This window comes from Ipomoea triloba, chromosome 1, assembly GCF_003576645.1.
Source record: "Ipomoea triloba cultivar NCNSP0323 chromosome 1, ASM357664v1".
NCBI lineage: Eukaryota > Viridiplantae > Streptophyta > Magnoliopsida > Solanales > Convolvulaceae > Ipomoea > Ipomoea triloba.
The window spans coordinates 12,536,466-12,555,155 of NC_044916.1; the positions used below are offsets into that span (position 1 = coordinate 12,536,466).

Below are 18,690 nucleotides of genomic sequence, written 5' to 3' on the forward strand. Positions count from 1 at the left end.
AATATTGCTAAGGATACGAACTTGTAACCACAAGGTCACGTCTTCGAATCTCAACTCTCTTAGTTTGAGCTGGTAAGCTATAAGCAATCTATGTTAATTTACTTCTTTGTGGTCCAATGTTAACTACAGTCACAAGGCATGATTTACCCATTACACATCTTCAGGTAATGACTGTGAATTTCTCTCGTTACCCTAGAAATTATCACAATCCCAAACAAATATGATAAATAACTCTGGAAATAGAGGTCTAAACCTTTGACCAAGGTTTTGGTCTTAAAATTCTTTAAAATGTTGCATGACAAGTAATATGAATTAATATTACAATACAACAACATTTGTATCGGCCCGAGGGTAGGGTATTCGATGCAAGGGATTTCGCCTTTTGTTGGCAAGTATTAAAAACTTGGTGATGAAGAGTGCATTGATGGTATTAGCTATTGGATTTGCATCAAATTTCAATGGAAGTTAAATGCATAATTAACTACCAAGAATTAAGCATTTGAGGTGCATATTCAGTTGGGTCAATTGGTCAAATTAATTTGGGCTAATTAATTTAAATTATTAGGTTACTTAATTAACCTGATTGGTTAAGCATGTATATGTTAACTAGCGCATTGATTACATAAGCCAATCAAGATAAGTATATTGGCCCAAAAGTTGCATGTAGGCAAGCTTGAAATTTTCCGAAACAACACATTACAAAAAAATAATAATAATAATAAAAAAATCAAGGCAACTAGCAACACGATACTAACACAATTCATCAACCTAACAGGAAAGGACCAATCCTTATATTATGGACCAAGGTTCACAATGTAACGTGGATCTTGGCGTATGTGTATGTATCTTATGTTATAGATTTTTATATCTTGGTAATGTTTAGTAAATTGCTGTTGGCTGATTGGGTTAGAAAGTATAACTAGTTGATAACACTAGCTGATTGTAGAAAGATGTTTGGTAAATTAGCTGATAGCTTATAGCTGTTTGGTATAATTTCTTTTCTCTTTTCTCAAAAAGCTAATTGAAAAAGTTACTACTTTGAGCAATTTTTAGAATTTTAGCATTTTGGAGTTACAAAAAGCTGATTAACTAAACACTTATATTGATTTTTTAACCAAGTCTAACCGTTAATAGTGGTCAAATAAGACAAAGTTGGCTGATAGACAAACTATTTTACTAAACAGGGTCATTATGTTATGAAGTTATGTATCTTAAGAGTATGAATTCTTTAACTGAAACAAATTAGTAATTGTGTCTTATGTTATGAATTTCTGTGTTTCGTGTTGTGAAATTCCATGTCTATGAACACAAATTATGTACCTAAATCAAATTTGAAAAATAAGTAAAATATATAACATGTGTATGTGTCTTGTGTTTTGATTTTCTTATCTTGTGTTATGAAATTATGTACTTTGCAAGTATGAATTATGTATCTTGACTCATCGTCGTTTCGATTCAAGGTTCATAATGCTATGTTGACCTTGGTCCATGATATAAATTGCTATCCGAAAATGAGATAGGCCGAATTTGTATGGAGTAAAATTTTCATTAAAAGTGATAATTTTATTGACAGAAAAGAAAAATAGTAAAAAAAAATTGTAGACCGCTCTTTTTTTCTTAATGAATCAAAACACCAACTTGTAAACAAAGGATAAAAATAGTGTAGAATTTGAGACTATGCTTACTATTATTCGATATGTAAAATACTACTTGGACTCTCAAAACCTACTCACACTTTTTACTCCCTTACAAATTTTTTGGTGTAGACATCTTTATTGAGACCACATAATGAAGATAACTAATCATATCATTGCTTGTCATGTCAAGTGGTAGAGATTGAGAGTTGTAGAATATAAGTTGTTCCACTCTCAATTATTGTCTTTGTTGGCTTGGTCTGCAAAGAAACAAACCACGGCCTCTCGTACGTTTTAATGCAGAATTGAAGCTGGGTATCACACATTTGTTTCTGCTTCCACTGCTAAGTAGTAAGTCCTGTCACATGTGTGGCCATGATATTTTTCTTAGGTGTCTCTTGTGATCTTAGATGATATTACTAATAAGCAATTCTCTTAATTAGTTATAAATTTAAAATTTTGTAATTATTAATTTAAGTATTAGATCAATTTGACCTAGGCAATTAGCTAAGCTTATTGCTTTTTTGCTGTAATACATGCATGTATGTAGGTGTGTGGTGCGAAATGTATGTTTGTATCGCAACATTATCTAGGTTGCACATGCCCACCAAACAAGTTGACAACGATCCACAATCATTTTGTCCAGACAATTGTTGTTTCTTTTGATCAACACAACTGCATATATGTTCCCCCATTGCTAATGAATTACTTCACCAGGATGTTAGTTTACTCAATACGGGTAAATATATATAGGAATTTCAATCCTAGCTCAAAATTGATGGACTGACCCGATAAAATCAAAAAATTTTAGAATTAGATTCAAAAATATTTTAGCCTGATAAAAAATCAGTCAATAGAACCCAGTGACCCGAACGGGCTAGCATGAAATTTAGCGAGCTAGCTTGATAGCCCGAGCTACTTATGACTATTCTTTGTTAAAGAAGTGACGTGGAACCAAATATACATAGAATTTATATGTAAACTCATCTTTAGTAATTTTTTGATTAAAGTTTTTAATAAAATTTTAATAAATTTATTACAAAATAAAATATTTGTTTTTTGAAAATAATAATAAAAAAATTGTTGAAGCCTTGTTTCTCTGGTCCTTCATGCCTAGTTGGATCCTTTACTTCCCTCCAGGGCAGGCCCACTCTTGGGACTTTCTCCTCAACCGGACTCAATATTTCCATTGAGAGAGAGAGTAGTCATGCCTAGGCTTGAAAATCCCGGGCTCTAGTCACCTTTTGACAGAAAGGTATGACGTCCCAAATATTTTTCCTTGGTCAAGTGGTGCTTAAGGTGTGTTGCCCTATCCTTAAAAAGAAAAGGTGTGTTGCCCTAGATGGCGCTCGAGTGCCGGTGCTGCCACATAGGACTCCTCGAGGTATCCAAGTGCGTTAAACCCCTCAAGGAGGAGGAGGAGGTGTGGTTGCTCGGGCGCGAGTAGATGTTTTAGAGAAGCAAGCTCTTTGACGATCGAAGGGAGAGAGAAAAGCTTGTTTGCGACCATGTTCAAGTTGTTGCCGTGTTTAAGGAGGATGTGTCGGAGGCCATTGTGTGCTACAAAGTTGTTGAAACTTAAGGTGGCGTCATTTTAAAATTTTTGGTGCGTGGTTTGTGTACTTAAGGTGTGCGATGCCTTCTCAATTGAAAGTGTACCATTTAAAAACTTTAGGTGCGTAGTTTGTGTTCTTATCTTAAGGTGCGTAATTTGTGTACTTAATGCACGCCGTTTTAATGTTTAAGGTGAGCATCGCACAACGCACGAGAAGATATACCCGCACATGAACCCTTCCATATATATATATATATATATATATATATATATATAAAACTTAACCTTTTACAAATAAAAATTAAAATTCGAGTTAATACCATATGGGTCCTCCGAGTATGGTGGTTTTGCCATGTTTAGTCCTAAATTTTCAAATTGACCACCCATAGTATTTCGACTTTCAAATTGTTACTATTTTTGGTCCAAGTTTATCACGCATAGTCCTTCGACTTTCCAAATTTAACTAATTGTGATACTGTTAGAAGCATCATGTATGGTTAAAATTTGATAGTTAAAAGATCATGAGTAATTAACTTGTACCACAAATGATAACAATTTGAAAGTCGAAGGACTACATGATGAATTTGAAAACTCTGTACTAAACTTTACAAAACAACTCTACTCGAATGAACCCGAATGGTATTAACTTATTAAAATTCAAATCCTAATCCCTAAAATGCTTTTCCTATTCTGCCATTGTCTCTGTCGTCTCCTCCAAAGTCCAAACTACTGGTCTCCAAGTCGCCGCCGATGAGCCGCACAGCCGCTGCTAAATGGACGAAGACGACAGCACACGGACGAAGCTAGAAGCCGCCGCCGCCGCCGATTCCCTGCTAAACCGACGACGAAGCTTGAAGCCGCTGCTGCCGCCGTCGCGACCCACCCCTGCGACTCTTCGAATCCCCGCTGTCGCCACCAGTCCGCCACCGTTGCTGGAGTCTAACTAGGTACCAGAATCCCCTCCCCCCACCCCACCCCACCCCTGCGACTCTGTTCTTTTTTTTGTTTTCTTTAGGTGGTGAGATATGAATGTTAAATGAGATTGCTTTTGTACCATATTTAAATGCTTTAATTGGCGCTGTCAGCTTTGCACTTTGCCCAGATTTGGGTTAGAACATGTTGATATATCTGTTCCTTATCTTCTTGGAGTCACTGTAGTACTATTGCTTTCTGTATTTCCATACTGCATTCTCTGTGTTCGAACACTCCAGCCTAACGGGAAAAAAAAATTGTAATTCTTGCACTTATGATTGAAAGATTGAGTTAATTTATATTTATTTTTGTCTTGATTTTTTAAGTGATATAGTAAATTTTTTATCTCAAAATGATGAAAATATTTATTTCTCAAAACAATCTTTACAAGGTACAATTAATCACATAATATGATACAATGTATAAAGTATAAACTAATGTGTCTGTAGTAGAACCCTAGATTTCATAATCATTTTCTCACTGATGGAGAAATTCAGAGCTGTTCCAAATCAATCGCGCCAAAACTTCACCGCGATCAGTTCCTCCTTCCTCAAAGAGGTATGCATTTCTTAATGTGTGTGCGTGAGAGTATACATGCAAAGATTCTTTCTCACAAGCGTGCAATTGCAGGTGTATTTGTGCGACTGGTGGCTCATCAAATTCCCAACGAATTCCAAATCCGAGCGAATAGGAGTAGCGGGCTTCACTTTTAGAGAGTACTACTCTTCTTGTCTCTATGCTCAGTAGATTTTCTTTCTTTCTGTGTTGTTTTTATGAACTGCTGCTAGCAGTGTTTGTGCTAGTAATCTAGTATTCTAGTTCCAAGTATTCTCTACATAATCAGAAAATTATGAACAGTTTACTGGATACGTGTTTCTGTCAGTATTCACTGGTTCTGCTGAAGAAATGAAGAATGCATGGTTTTGATTATACAGTTTTGGTTGAGATTTTTGCCCTCCATCTTTTGGTTAAAAGTTCTGAATCGGTTGTGTCTAAATACCTATAAAAAATTCTCATTATTGTGTTACTTCCTGTCCGGTTCCATCCAAAAAGCGAATACTTGAACCACATGATTCACATTGTTATACCATTGATTTGATGATTTTCTTTTCCCCATTATTGTTTGTAAGAACGATTGAGCAGGGTTGAGAGATACTTGAACTCAAGTGCCTTTCTAGTGTGACAATTAAGTTTGGAATGCTAGGATGTGTAATCCATAAAAGAACTCAAGTTTCAGGTATGATGTTTCACAAGGTTCCTTAAATGTGCATAAAGAACCCTCTTTAAACTTATGTAGGTGATACAGTATTACAATAGAGCCAACATATGAGTACTGCTTTTGGACTGCTGGACAAAATTCTAATAGTGGCTCCATGTGGACTCATGGCTCCTATGTTATGTTAGGCTATTACGTTTGGTTGCTGCAATCACTTGTTGAAGAATGTACTTGCTATGTATCTTTTCTTTATTATTATCAATTTTTAGTCTTCTCTGTGTTAGAGATATAAGGGTTAGTTGAGATATTTACTCTTAGCCCTAGGTTTTAGTGTTAGTAACCTGTGGCTAGGGTTAGTTCTAAACTAGTATATATAGCTCTACTCTCCTGTACATTTACACACAGAAAATATATACGAATACTTAGTTTTGCTATTCTATTAAACCCGATAGATCTGGAGTGGTGGTGTCTCAACCATCAAGTCTCCCTCTCCCCTCTTCTCTCGCAGGCTTCTCCATAGTCGCAGCAGAATAACTCCAGCAGCAGTGGATGGTTGCTGGTGGTGTTGGCCCTTTGTTTTTTCTTTTGTTATTGCTGACAGTGCAATTTACAACACCTGTATGGCCATGGAAGAACCAAGAACCGCAGCGGTGGTGAGCAGTGGTGGCCGGTGAAGCTTTCCGGCAGTGGTGGTTGGTGGTTGCCAGCAACTGTGGTTGTGGTTGGTGGGGTGTTGATGCTAGAGTGTTGAAAATGAGAATGATTGGGCAGTAGGTTAATGGTGAGGTTGCTGGGATGGAAGCTGACAAATAATTAGTTAGTAGGTTTTTGTTTTGAGTGCCAAGGTGTGAGAGTTGGAGGCAGTCCAGGGGTGTTGCAGTGATGGGCAGCACAGGTGCCAGGGGTGGTGTGGACCTGGCATATGTCGTGGCTATTATGGAAGGCCGGCGGTTGAAGAATGGTTCAGGAGGAACCAGTTTGTGTGCACGCAACAAGAAAACGGGAAAACACTGGTGGTAGGCGGCGGTTATAAGGGTTTGTGGAGTGAGAGGCTGGTGCGCTGCGGTGTTAAGCAGCGGTGATAAGGGTGTGGGGTGTGAGAGGCAGGTGCGCTGCGGTTGTGGTGTTTGGCCTGGTTTGTAGCTTTGTGGAAGCTTTGTTGGTGCGGACAAGGTGCATTGTGGATTGACTTGGCACAGCATGGTTCGAAGGTTCAAGACTTATAGTTCTAGGTTTGGAGTCTTATGGTTCATGTGACACATATGTAACAAGTTGGGCATGTTGAAATCTATGCTCCAACTTGAGGGGGGGTGTTAGAGATATAAGGGTTAGTTGAGATATTTACTCTTAGCCCTAGGTTTTAGTGTTAGTAACCTGTGGTTAGGGTTAGTTCTAAACTAGTATATATAGCTCTACTCTCCTGTACATTTACACACAGAAAATATATACGAATACTTAGTTTTGCTATTCTATTATTTAACACTCTGTTTTTTCTATTCTTTTTATTTTGGAAAATAAAATTTCATTAACACAACATGCCTTCCAGAGATATTTTACTTATGCACTTGTATATTTGATTTTGTATCAGGAGCCAAGATGCAAGAATATTTCACTCTGCTGCAATTTGTAAGAGGATTGATGCAGTTACGCTTGAGGCAGTAGATGGCATTGTTATTGTAGTTAGTGGTTGCATCAATAGGTCTCGCACAATCCAAAATGGCTTCCCATTTGAGGTGTTTCTATTGCTCTATTTTTGCTACTTGTCCCCTTTTCAGCCCTTTCATAAGTGCTTTTTACTATGGCTCATACGGCTGTTTTTCTTTATCCATGTTGCTCATGCTTCTAGCTTGTTTAAAAATCCAGTTTCTTTGGAGTTTGAAGAAAGGAAGTATAATATTTTTAGTATGTATTGATTGGAACAGATGTGCAACCATTTTTGTGTTGGATTTCCATATTACTGGGAGGAAATTGCTGGTCAACCTTGTGAACAGTCAACAAAGAGATATGCTTTCCCGAGGATTTCATTTGATGAATTGAAACGGCCATCAGCTGAAGGAATAACTAACTCGGGTTTTACTTCATTTGATGATCTGCCAGCAACTTTTCTCCGGGATTTCTGCATGACTAGTAAAGATCTTCCTGCTGAGATACCACCTAAAAACGGCAGTGTGAATAGTGAAATTTCAGGTCATAAGAACAAAAGAGCTTCTAGTGAGGTTGCAAGCAGCAATGAAGATACAAGTCAACAAAGGAAAGATAAAGTCAAGAAGAAGGCTGATAGGCAATCTCCTAAAGTATTTGAGAGAAGCGAGGGTCGTATTACTAGGAGTATGACTAAGGCTAAAATGTTTCAGGGACGAGGACGAGTTGGGAGTGAGAACTAGTGCATTTTCTAAGTGCGGGGAATTCATGCATGATATTACATGGCCTCAACGAAAGTGTGGAGCTAAGAAGTCGGCAAAGGGTCCCAAGAGGCCTGGTTATGCAGAGTGCAGACACTAGCAAATGAGAACCAGATGAAGCAATCGGAGCACATTTGCTGAAAAGCAAGCCACAAACATCTGGAAAGAAAGTAGTAAGGGCCAACTTTTAGAAGCCTATTATTACAAGGAAAATGAATTGCGAAAATGGCTAGTTATGAACTTGTGCACCATTTGGCTATGATAACATGTTACTTTTTCTTCTTCCCCCAACCCCAAAGGCCCCCTAGACCCCGGCTTGACAGAGTATTTGAGAGGATGTAAATTATGGTAACTCAGTAGCTCAGAAGACAACAGGGCCAAATGTTGGTTCGCTCAAGGAATTTGCCCACTTTTGGGCATAATTCTACACTATTGTTGCTGAGTTTTGAACCTTGGTTTTTTTCTCTCAAATACTGCCTACTGAACCAGTGAACTAAATTTATGCGGCCAACATGTTACTTTTACTTCTGTTCAGCGCATGTCTTTGCATTCTCTTTGATCTTTGCCAACTTTATGGAGCGTACTGGTATATACAAGTTTGCTTGAACTGCAAGGCCATGGCCAGTTACCTGTGAGATGGTTTTTTTTTTTTTTTGCAAACACCTATGAGAGCTGTTGTGTCCGGAACCAATTGGCTCACAATACAAATATAAAGTTGTAGCTCAATTAGATGACATATGATCTTGTAATTGCTCTTTTTTCGAAGTTGAAGTGTATATTTAGAACGTTTTTCAGTTTGATGGTTGAGTTACATTTCAAAAAATAGTTATTTGGATCTTATCCCAAACTTACTTACATTTATTAGAGAATAAAATAAAGAAAAGTTTACATTGCATTTATTAATTTATTAGGAGCAAAAATAGATATATATCACTGTATTGTAATCTTTTAAAATGTGCACTCTTCTCACATGGTTCTTACAAATTATATGAAGAAAAAAAAAAAGAAAGAATAACGTATCACCACCACCGTTAATGATATGTTACCGGGATGACAAGAATCATGAAAAAACAAAAAAAAAAAGGATATTGTCATATGATTTAGGCAATTATATTATTACTAAAATAAATATGTGAAAAAGGGAAAATAAATTTAAAAGGCATTAAGTTGCGAAAAAAAAGGCAAAAACTTGTGTGAGACCGTCTCATGGATCTCAATCCGTGAGACGGGTCGGGTCGCTTAGTATACGGGTCAACATGTGCTTCTCACCCTCTCCTTTCTCTACTTCATCGTTTCTCTCTCTTTGCCACACGATTGATTTTTGCATATCACCATATCCGCTCATGTTGTTCTCTGCATCCTCGTATCTCCGCCGCCCACCTCTCCATCTTCTCCCATCTCCTTCGCTCAAGCTCTCCACCTCGTCCCATCTCCTCTGCCTCTATTTCTGCCGCAGCCTTCAACTCCGGTAAACAACAACTTTTGTCAAATGCTGTGCCTTAATTTCTCACATGTAGTTGTGCCGGTTTTTTAGCAAGTTTTTTTTTTCCTGCATTTCTTTGTTGGAGGTTAATTGTAGAGTGTTGTTGTAGATCTGAGAGATAAGAGATCTCCATTTCTTTGTGTGTTTGAATTTTATTAGAGCTCTGTGGGATTGATAATTGTGAGAACTTTTGATGTTTAATTGCGAGTGATTATATCCCTATAGTGCATCCAAAATGCAAATTTTAGGATTCCTCACCCTCCGCTACTAATTGCAAGGTCCGATGAAGATGTTGACAAGCTGCCTCTAATATTACTGTGCACTCTACCTCACCCTCACCCTGCTAGTTACGAACTGCCACCAAATGAATTTCACCAGTTTGTACTCGATTTCATCTTCTTCTCCCATTGCAATATTTATGATTCCAAAATGCAAAACCTTTATTCTCTCTTATTCGTAAGCTTGTTTTAGATAGGTTCGCAAGAGCCGTAACTTGTCAGATAAAGATCGGACCATTATTTGTGTATCGGGAAGAAGAATCAAACAAAGATGTGGTTTCTCAACAAGTTGTTGCTCTAAATGTATAATCAAATACTTTATAACTTAAATGTAATACTTTATAGCAGAAATTTAATACACAGTTTATATGTACATATATTTAATACTTTAAGCCTTAAACACAATACTTTATAGCCTAAATATAATACTTCATAACACAAATCTAATACAAAATTTGGGGTAGATATATTTAATACTTTAAGCATTAAACACAATACATTATAGGATAAATATAATACTTCATGGCACAAATCTAATAGTTTAAGATAGATATATTTAATACTTTAAACCTTAAATACAATACTTTATAGTTTAAATATAATACTTTATAGCACAAATTTAATACGCAGTTTAAGGTAGACATATTTAATACTTTAAGTCTTAAACACAATACTTTTAGCCTAAATATAATACTTCATAACACAAATCTAATGCATAATTTAAGGTAGATATATTTAATACTTTAAGCCTTAAACACAATACTTTATAGGCTAAATATAATACTTCATAGCACAAATCTAATAGTTTAAGGTAGATATATTTAATACTTTAAGCCTTAAATGTAACACTTTATACCTTAAATGTAATACTTTCTAGCACAAATTTAATACACAGTTTAAAGTAGACATATTTAATACTTTAAGTCATAAACACAATACTTTTAGCCTAAATATAATACTTCATAACACAAATCTAATACATAGTTTAAGGTAGATATATTTAATACTTTAAGCCTTAAACACAATACTTTATTGCCTAAATATAATACTTCATAAATCAAATCTAATACATAATTTAAGGTAGATATATTTAATACTTTAAGCCTTAAATGTAACACTTTATACCTTAAATGTAATACTTTCTAGCACAAATATAAAACATATATAATCAATACTTTAAACCTTAAATACCATACTTTAAGAATCATATATAATACTTCATATATATATAAAAAAAATGTTGCACTTCATAACAAAATATAGCATGACTACTGTGACTCTAAATTGCAAGCCATTATTCCTGAACTTACTCTTACGAATTGTTTAAAATTAATTGACAAAATTAATATTATTTAAATTGTAGAAAAACTCTAATGAATGATTATGAAATCTCAATTTTGACTTTTTGAGAGGATGTCAGCGCCATTAGAGATGCAGACCAATCATCAGTATCCAATACATTTAGGTAAGCATCACCGCAGAACTCCATCCGCCGGTCCTTCGCTTCGTATCTACTTGTAGACTCTATGACCCAAATTATATGGATCCGACCCGTCTCACGGATTGAGACCCGTGAGACGGTCTCACACAAGTGTGACCCGAAAAAAAATGGAATCAAACTCTATTTTAATGTTGTTTTAAATTATCTGATTTAGAATTGTTTTTTCCATATATGATTTAGGTAATTTTTATTGTAAAATAAATATGTTTCAAAGGGAAAAAATTTGGCAATAGTTTGGAGTTAAAAATACTTGGATTCAAAACATGAGGAATTTTATTACTACTCTAGTAAATTTGTGTTAGAAAATAAAAAATAATAAATACAATAATTATAATATTAAAATAGGATGATATAATAAGGTCAAAATTTTAAAAATTTTGAAGAATTTCTTTGTATAAAATGTTTACTGTTTAAGTTGTTTTGTTGTTTTCACTGTCACAAATTAATATTTTCAACCCATTTGGAGTAGTGACCGTTGAAACTACAACATATAATTGTGGAATAAGGTCCTGATAGGGATAAATTCCTGATCTACGTATCCCGGGACGGGTGTCCCGGTCTAGTATAGCTACCAGTCTATTTTAACCTACCGATTTATCTTTGCGTATCGCCCTCGCCGGCTGCCTGGCCTGAGCAGGGCGGTCAGGTATGTAACTCGACCTGTGTGGTCGGGGCCCCGAATCCCTTGGGACCTTGCCCGACTTCGGTAGCCGGGCATCCCAACCTCTGTCAGGAGACACTCGCCTGTTGGGTCTTGCCCCATTCGGGGGCTTGCATTTGGCCTTCACCCGTAGGGCCACATTTTAGGCCAGTGCATGTTTGACACGCGTAGTACATGCCACCGACGCGGAACCTGTCTCCTATGTCACCTATAAATAGCCCATTTAATGCTAGCAGGTGGACTTTTTGGCTGTTTCTACTATATAATAGTCAAAGAGACCGGGAACCTCTGACCCACTGTCACGTAGACCGAATTCTCCTAGGGTATTTTGTATTGTACCCGTTCTAAACATTAATAAAGATTATTCTGTTCGTATTCTCGTATATTACTCGATCAGGTCCAAATCGACCTCTAAATGTAACCTGAAAGTGCAATTAAGTTATTGAACACCCCAAATGTATGCAATTTCACATGATAGCATGTTACTATACATTTCTTCCAGTTATAATTAAATTAATTTTTGTTTAAAAATTATTTAAATATTTTAATAATAATAATAATAATAATAATAATAATAATAATAATAATAATAATATCATATGTAAGACTGAGATTGGTTTTTAATTTTCTCGTAAGGACTTGTTTTGATTTGATTAAATAGAGAGAGAGAGAGAGAGAGAGAGAGAGAGAGAGAGAGAGAGAGAGAGAGAGAGAGAGAGAGAGAGAGAGTATGTTATTTGAATTTTCTCTATGTTCAACAATTTTCTTCTCTATGTTCAACAATTTTCTCTATGTTCAACTAACCATGCATTTCTCTATGTTAATCCCTTTCAATTTAAAAATGCACTATCTTCTCTATGCTTAAACTAAACATTGTTTGTTGTAGTACCAACTAATAACTACCAATTTGAAATTTATATTTCAAAATATTACTTCAGTTTGAATTTACATTTTATCACAATTTGATCGATTATGTCTGAATTCTCTACTTTGGGAATTTAATTGCATAATTTTAATTATCTAATTAACTTTTTAAGGACAAAAATTAATATTTCAAAATATTAATTTGCAAAATGAAGAGTTCATATATTACCATAATTGAGGCCTAAATTATGTATATAAGGAAAATCTATAAATCTATATCTATACTATATATAAAAACAATATCATCCTTCAAAATTTTCCCGCCCAACCGTATGTGGCATTTTAGTAATATAGTAATTATTATGATAGAATAATATTAATTATAATTCGTAATTAGTAATAGGGCAATTATTATGATAGAATAATATTAATTATAATTGGTTATTATGGTAATATTATAATTATAATTATAATTATAATAATTATAATTAGTAATATTGCATTATCTATCATATATATAAGAATGTAATAGCATTTCAGGTATTGGTTACTCGAGAGTCACCGCCCACATATTTTAAGACAAACAAATTTACTTCTGCTTTTCAAGAAATTGTTGATGCATATGGGTGAGTTTCATTGGAGGGAATTTCATGTGTATTTATATTTCAGTGATGAGAACAAAAATACTTCATATTTAGTAATTAGCTTTGTATAGAGAAGCACTTTTCTTTCAATTGCAACTCCATTAATCTCATTTCTTAGCACTGGCAGTCAAGCATTATTTTTAGTTGTCTATATTATTTGATTACAAATTGATGTTATAGTAGTATATCAACTATAGTGTTACATTAGTTTTATTTATTTGATTACATATTGATTCTACACTCATGCATCATTTCATTTGATTACAGAGTACTTAACGACTGAACTTATTACATATTATTTGGTTTTTAGTAATAATATAATTAATAAAAAAAATTAAGTCAATTAAATATATGTATATAATAATAAGAAGAAATCATACCCTATATATCTATATAACTGCAAATCAATCAATATATAATTATATATGTACGTTAGGCAATTAGGAATTAATATAATTATATAATTAGGAAAACTGTAACGGATGTATATATTTATGTATATAGTTAATATTTAAATATCTATAAGGAAATTATTATACTTTCCTTTTGAATTAGTCTTTTCCACATATAAATACAACCAATTTATCCCTAGCCTCCCCCATCTATCATTTCTTTCTCCACATCAGTAGGGCTTTTCCACCCTGTATCTTCCACATCATTTTTCTTTTTGCATCAGTAGGTTGACAAACCAGAGCCGCCTTGCTGAAATGGATTCTATTTTCGTTGCCTCATCAATCAAACGATCAAAAGCTTCCAAATCTCACCAGCAATGGTAGAACACAATGCAGAGCGCTTAGACTCATCTCTTTGCGTTCTTTCCGTATGAATTTTCTACCTTTTTCTAACTACTAGTTATCACACGCGCGTTGCGCGATTAAACCAATGCCCAATGCGTATTTTTAAATTAGTGTTCCTTAATTGGTTAAAGTAGTCATATAATAATGAGAGAGAAAAAAATGCTAAATTAATAAAAATCAAAGAAATAATCTCGATGCTTATATATTTTAATAAAACATAACGAAATTGTAAATAGCTAAATTGCAACAAAAATAAGTAGAAACAAATAAACCACTTACATGAGAGCAAATGACGTGTCATCATTGTCACTTGTTTTGACACCAGTTTGACCATTTAAAATCCATGTGTAATTGTATTTGTTATCAAGTACTTTATAGTTTGTCCGGACATGTTTGACAATGACATTTGAGATGATGTACCATTTGTTGGTTTGTAAAGTGATATCATGCATTCCAATGTCATTATCAAACACTACTGATTGAACCTGAGTTCCTTGCATTTAGATATAGCATTTACAATGATGTTGGTGGTGAATGATAGCATCTTCATAATAATAATAATACTAATAATGATAAAAATAAAATAAAATAAAATAAAATAATAATAATAATAATAATAATAATAATAATAAAGGGAGAAAAAATTTACTATTTAGTTACTGTTTCATCCTCAAGTACGATGATCATATGCTTTTTCTCAAGCGTTCCAATAGCGTTTTTAGTTCGTTTTTCTTAATGACATGAACTGTACAACTCCAGCCCACAATTTGTGTGTCAATATCAATTAACTTTACTGCATTTGTCATTACTAATATCCTTGTGTCATGGAAAATATGTTCATAAAGGATGTTATGAAATAATATAATGGGAACCACAACATAAATTCAAAAACCATAGATTAGGGAGTTAGGAGTAACTAAAATGTGTAGATTATTTGTTTAAAGATTATTGAGGAATATAATGAGAACCACAACATTACATACAAGGATATAAGTATAGATGAACATATTATACAATAGATATATTTACATAACGATATTGAAGTTATACTAATTAATGAGTATACCATCATTGATTTTTTAAAAAAAAAAACTGTAAACATTATGAGTACAAATACAAATAATAGAATTAGCATGATAATATTTTGACAATCATACCTATAGAATGTCAAGTAGATGGTGTGTTGCAGAATATGTTAGGTTTAGTTTTAGGTGAATACTAGTGAGAAGGGGAGGGGTTTATATACTGTTGTTTTGGGTAGAATAATGGTTTAGTTAGGAATCTATACATTATTGTATTATAGAATCTTATTAAGACTTAAATATTCTAATTTTAAGTTAGGAATCTATATAGAATTGTATTATAGAATATTGCCAATTTGTTTGAAAACTGCAATAAAGAAACAAATTGCCTAAAGAATTTAATGTTAAACTTCCGTTATATTTAACGGAAAAATTTGGTAAAATTATAAAAGATTAGGATATATTAGGAATTTAATTGGATGTTGCACAATAAGAAGAACCCAAAGTACAATATGTTATAGCAGACTATTACACCAACATTTTTTTAGTTCCAGTTAAGGGTCTAACATTATTGGATTTTATTATAAGTGTAGATATTCCCCTGTACTTCAATTTTTTTTTTTATAGTTTATATCGCTTGGTATGAGCTCGAAGATACTTAAGGAGGCTCTGCTTCAACAAAAGGTAAATGAGGATGAAGAGGCTCGGTAACAAAACCCTAATGGTTTAGTTTATGAAAGAGTGTACAGATGCGATCGAGGATGATGACGACGGTGATTTTGATAATTTTGTATGGTTTTATTTAACTCATAGTTAGTATGTTGACTTCGAGGTTTGTATATGCCATTCAAGTTTCTATGTTTTTCTTATACAACGCTATAATTGTAAATTTATATTAGGCAATTATATTAATATAATTAATTATTAAGGCAAGTATAATTTATTTTGTACCGTGGACGCATTATTTTTAATAATTTCAATTTAATAATATTATATCTTATTTACTATATATTATTAGTACAAAATAAATCATGCATGTCTTAATAATTAATTATTAATATTATTGCCTAATAATTATTTATTGTAATTCTCTTCACCTTTTTCACTGTAATATTATTGACACAAAATAAATTATACTTACTTTAATATATAATTATTTTTTAATTTAATTTATTAATATTTATTAATGGTAATTATTCTGGTAATTTTTCACTTTTTTCATGTAATTATTATGGTAATTTTATGGTAATATATTTCAAAATTGTGGCAACTTCATTAATTATTATGCTAATTTATGGTAATATATTTTAATATTAGAAGAGAAAAAAATATTATAATTGTATAGTTAATGAAATTATTATGGTAATTGCCAAAATATTTGATAATTATAATTAATATAATTAACTTCATTGAGAAATATAATATTTCTTTCATGGCAATATTTTTGGCAATTTCATTAAATTATAATCAATAAAATATGGAATATAATTAAGGAAATGAAATTATAAAATAAACAAAATATGTGTTCATAACTATTTAGAATTTTTTTTAAATACATACATATGCACTACATTAATCATACAAAATTTAAATGCTAATTTTTTAATTTCTAAATGTAAATTTTGAATTATAAATCTATACTTCTATACTATATATAAAAGTAAAATCCCCCTATTTTATTCTCCCGCCCAAACTTTTGTAATCAACTAATTAAATATTTTTGATCAAATAATAAATAAAGTTTATTTGGTAAGAAAATGTAAAATGAAAATTAACTAATATCTATTAATTAGTAATATTGTTTCTATATTCACGTATCAATACTATTAATAAAAGTAAAATCCTCCCCTTCAACTTTCCCACACAAACTAATATTATTAATTAATTGGTAAAAAAGTTAATAAAGTTTAATTGGTTAAAAAAATTTTATTTCCCAAATTCTGAGAATAATTAAACCATTATAATTGTGAGAATAATGGAAACAAATTCTGCGTAATTTTATAGGAAAAAAGTAATTTATTAATTATTATTTACACCAATAATTATAATTCGAATACTTATCTATACTTATATATCTATACTACTATTAATAAAAATAAAATCATCTTCATGCCCAAAAAATAGTAAAGATAAAATGGAAAAGAAAAACTGATATTACTAATTGCTTGAAAATATAAAAAGATACTAATCTATACTTCTATACTAGATATAAAAGTAAAAATTAGTTACACTTTCCTTTTGAAAACTTTAAATTATTTAAACTTTAAAAAAATTAGTTAAACATGGATTGTTAGATTTTTTATAATAATTAAAATAAATTCATTCAAATATGGAGGAGAAGAAAAAATTAAATGCGATATGGTGAAAATGAATATACTTAAGGTATAAAAGTATAATTACACATATATTAGTGTAATTGACTAATAATAATTGCCTAATAATTATTATGGTAATTAAGCTAAGCATTGGTTGTTGAATTTATTTTTATAATAGTTATAATTAAATTATTTCTCATTTTTCCCATATTTATTTTAGTAATAATATAATTACATAAGTCATATTATATATCGATCTTTTAAAGATAATTGTAGACAAATAAGTCATATATTATTCAATTAATTGAGTAATACTTTTGCACTAATCTTATAATCAAATAAATGTACACATTCAATATTAGAATTTTTTATAATTTCATCTTTATTTTTATTATCTAAATATATAATAAAAAAATTTATCTGTGCATCGTACGAGTAATTGGACAATTATTTGCTCTAATTCAAGCAAGAAAAATATTAGAAAACATAATCAATCAAACCAATTTCATCAATTGCGCTATTTAATATTCGATGTTATAATTTTTATAATTATATATCGATCTAAATATTCTTAAAATATTATAACAAATCTATTTCGTGCAACACACGGGCAAAAATATTAGTTAATACATTATATAATTTCATTGCATAACTATTTAATTAATGGTTAAAATCATATTAAGAATAGAGTTAATATCCCATTTAATCATCAACTATAGTTATTTTTCTTGATTTAGTCTTAAACTTCTTTTTTCGCTTAATTGGGTTCTCGACTTTGATGATTTTTCTAATTTAGTCCTCAGTTGTTAGAATCAAGGACTCAGTCGAGAAAAATAATATAGATGTCGAGGACTAAATTGAGTATTAACCACTATAGTTGATGACTAATTTGGTAAAATCACTATAGTCAAAGACTAAATTTGGTATTAATAGAGATGAAATTATATTTACAAAAAAAAAAAAAACAAACAAAAAAAGAGATGAAATTNATTTACAAAAAAAAAAAAAACAAACAAAAAAAGAGATGAAATTATCAAGCTACAATTACAGAGGACTCAATTAAGAAAAATCATCGAAGTCATGATCCAATTAAGCACAAAAGAATAAAAGTTTAGAACTAAATTGAGAAAAAGCATTATAGTTGAGGACTAAATTGGGTATGAACTCATTAAAAATACTTAATTTAATTATTTTAATATAAAATTGTTAGTACATGATTTTTTGTCGATCCTAAGTTCTATCATACAAGTTGAAAATACTCATTCGATCATATATATATATATATATATATATATATATATATATATATATATATATATATATATATATATATATATATATATATA

At 31.9% G+C, this 18,690-nt stretch overlaps 1 protein-coding gene across 7 annotated transcripts; it reads left to right on the top strand.

Moving 5' to 3' along the window:
- Nucleotides 1-2,915: 2,915 nt before the first annotated feature.
- On the top strand, nucleotides 2,916-8,392 carry LOC116029427. Of its 7 annotated transcripts, XR_004100333.1 has the most exons (6): nucleotides 3,851-4,136; nucleotides 4,659-4,719; nucleotides 4,792-4,877; nucleotides 5,292-5,398; nucleotides 6,966-7,110; nucleotides 7,300-8,313. XR_004100333.1 is itself a non-coding variant. In XM_031271449.1 (5 exons), exons 2-5 carry the CDS (start codon nucleotides 4,645-4,647, stop codon nucleotides 7,759-7,761), a joined length of 768 nt encoding a protein of 255 aa, XP_031127309.1. In that variant the 5' UTR covers nucleotides 2,916-3,217; nucleotides 4,614-4,644; the 3' UTR covers nucleotides 7,762-8,392. The 7 variants fall into 7 exon arrangements, 5 of the variants coding, with proteins under 5 accessions (XP_031127309.1, XP_031127317.1, XP_031127300.1 ...); XM_031271449.1 differs by lacking the exons at nucleotides 3,851-4,136; nucleotides 5,292-5,398 and adding an exon at nucleotides 2,916-3,217 and having other exon boundaries at nucleotides 4,614-4,719; nucleotides 7,300-8,392; XM_031271457.1 differs by lacking the exons at nucleotides 3,851-4,136; nucleotides 5,292-5,398 and adding an exon at nucleotides 2,916-3,217 and having other exon boundaries at nucleotides 4,622-4,719; nucleotides 7,300-8,392.
- The last annotated feature ends 10,298 nt before the right edge of the window (nucleotides 8,393-18,690 follow it).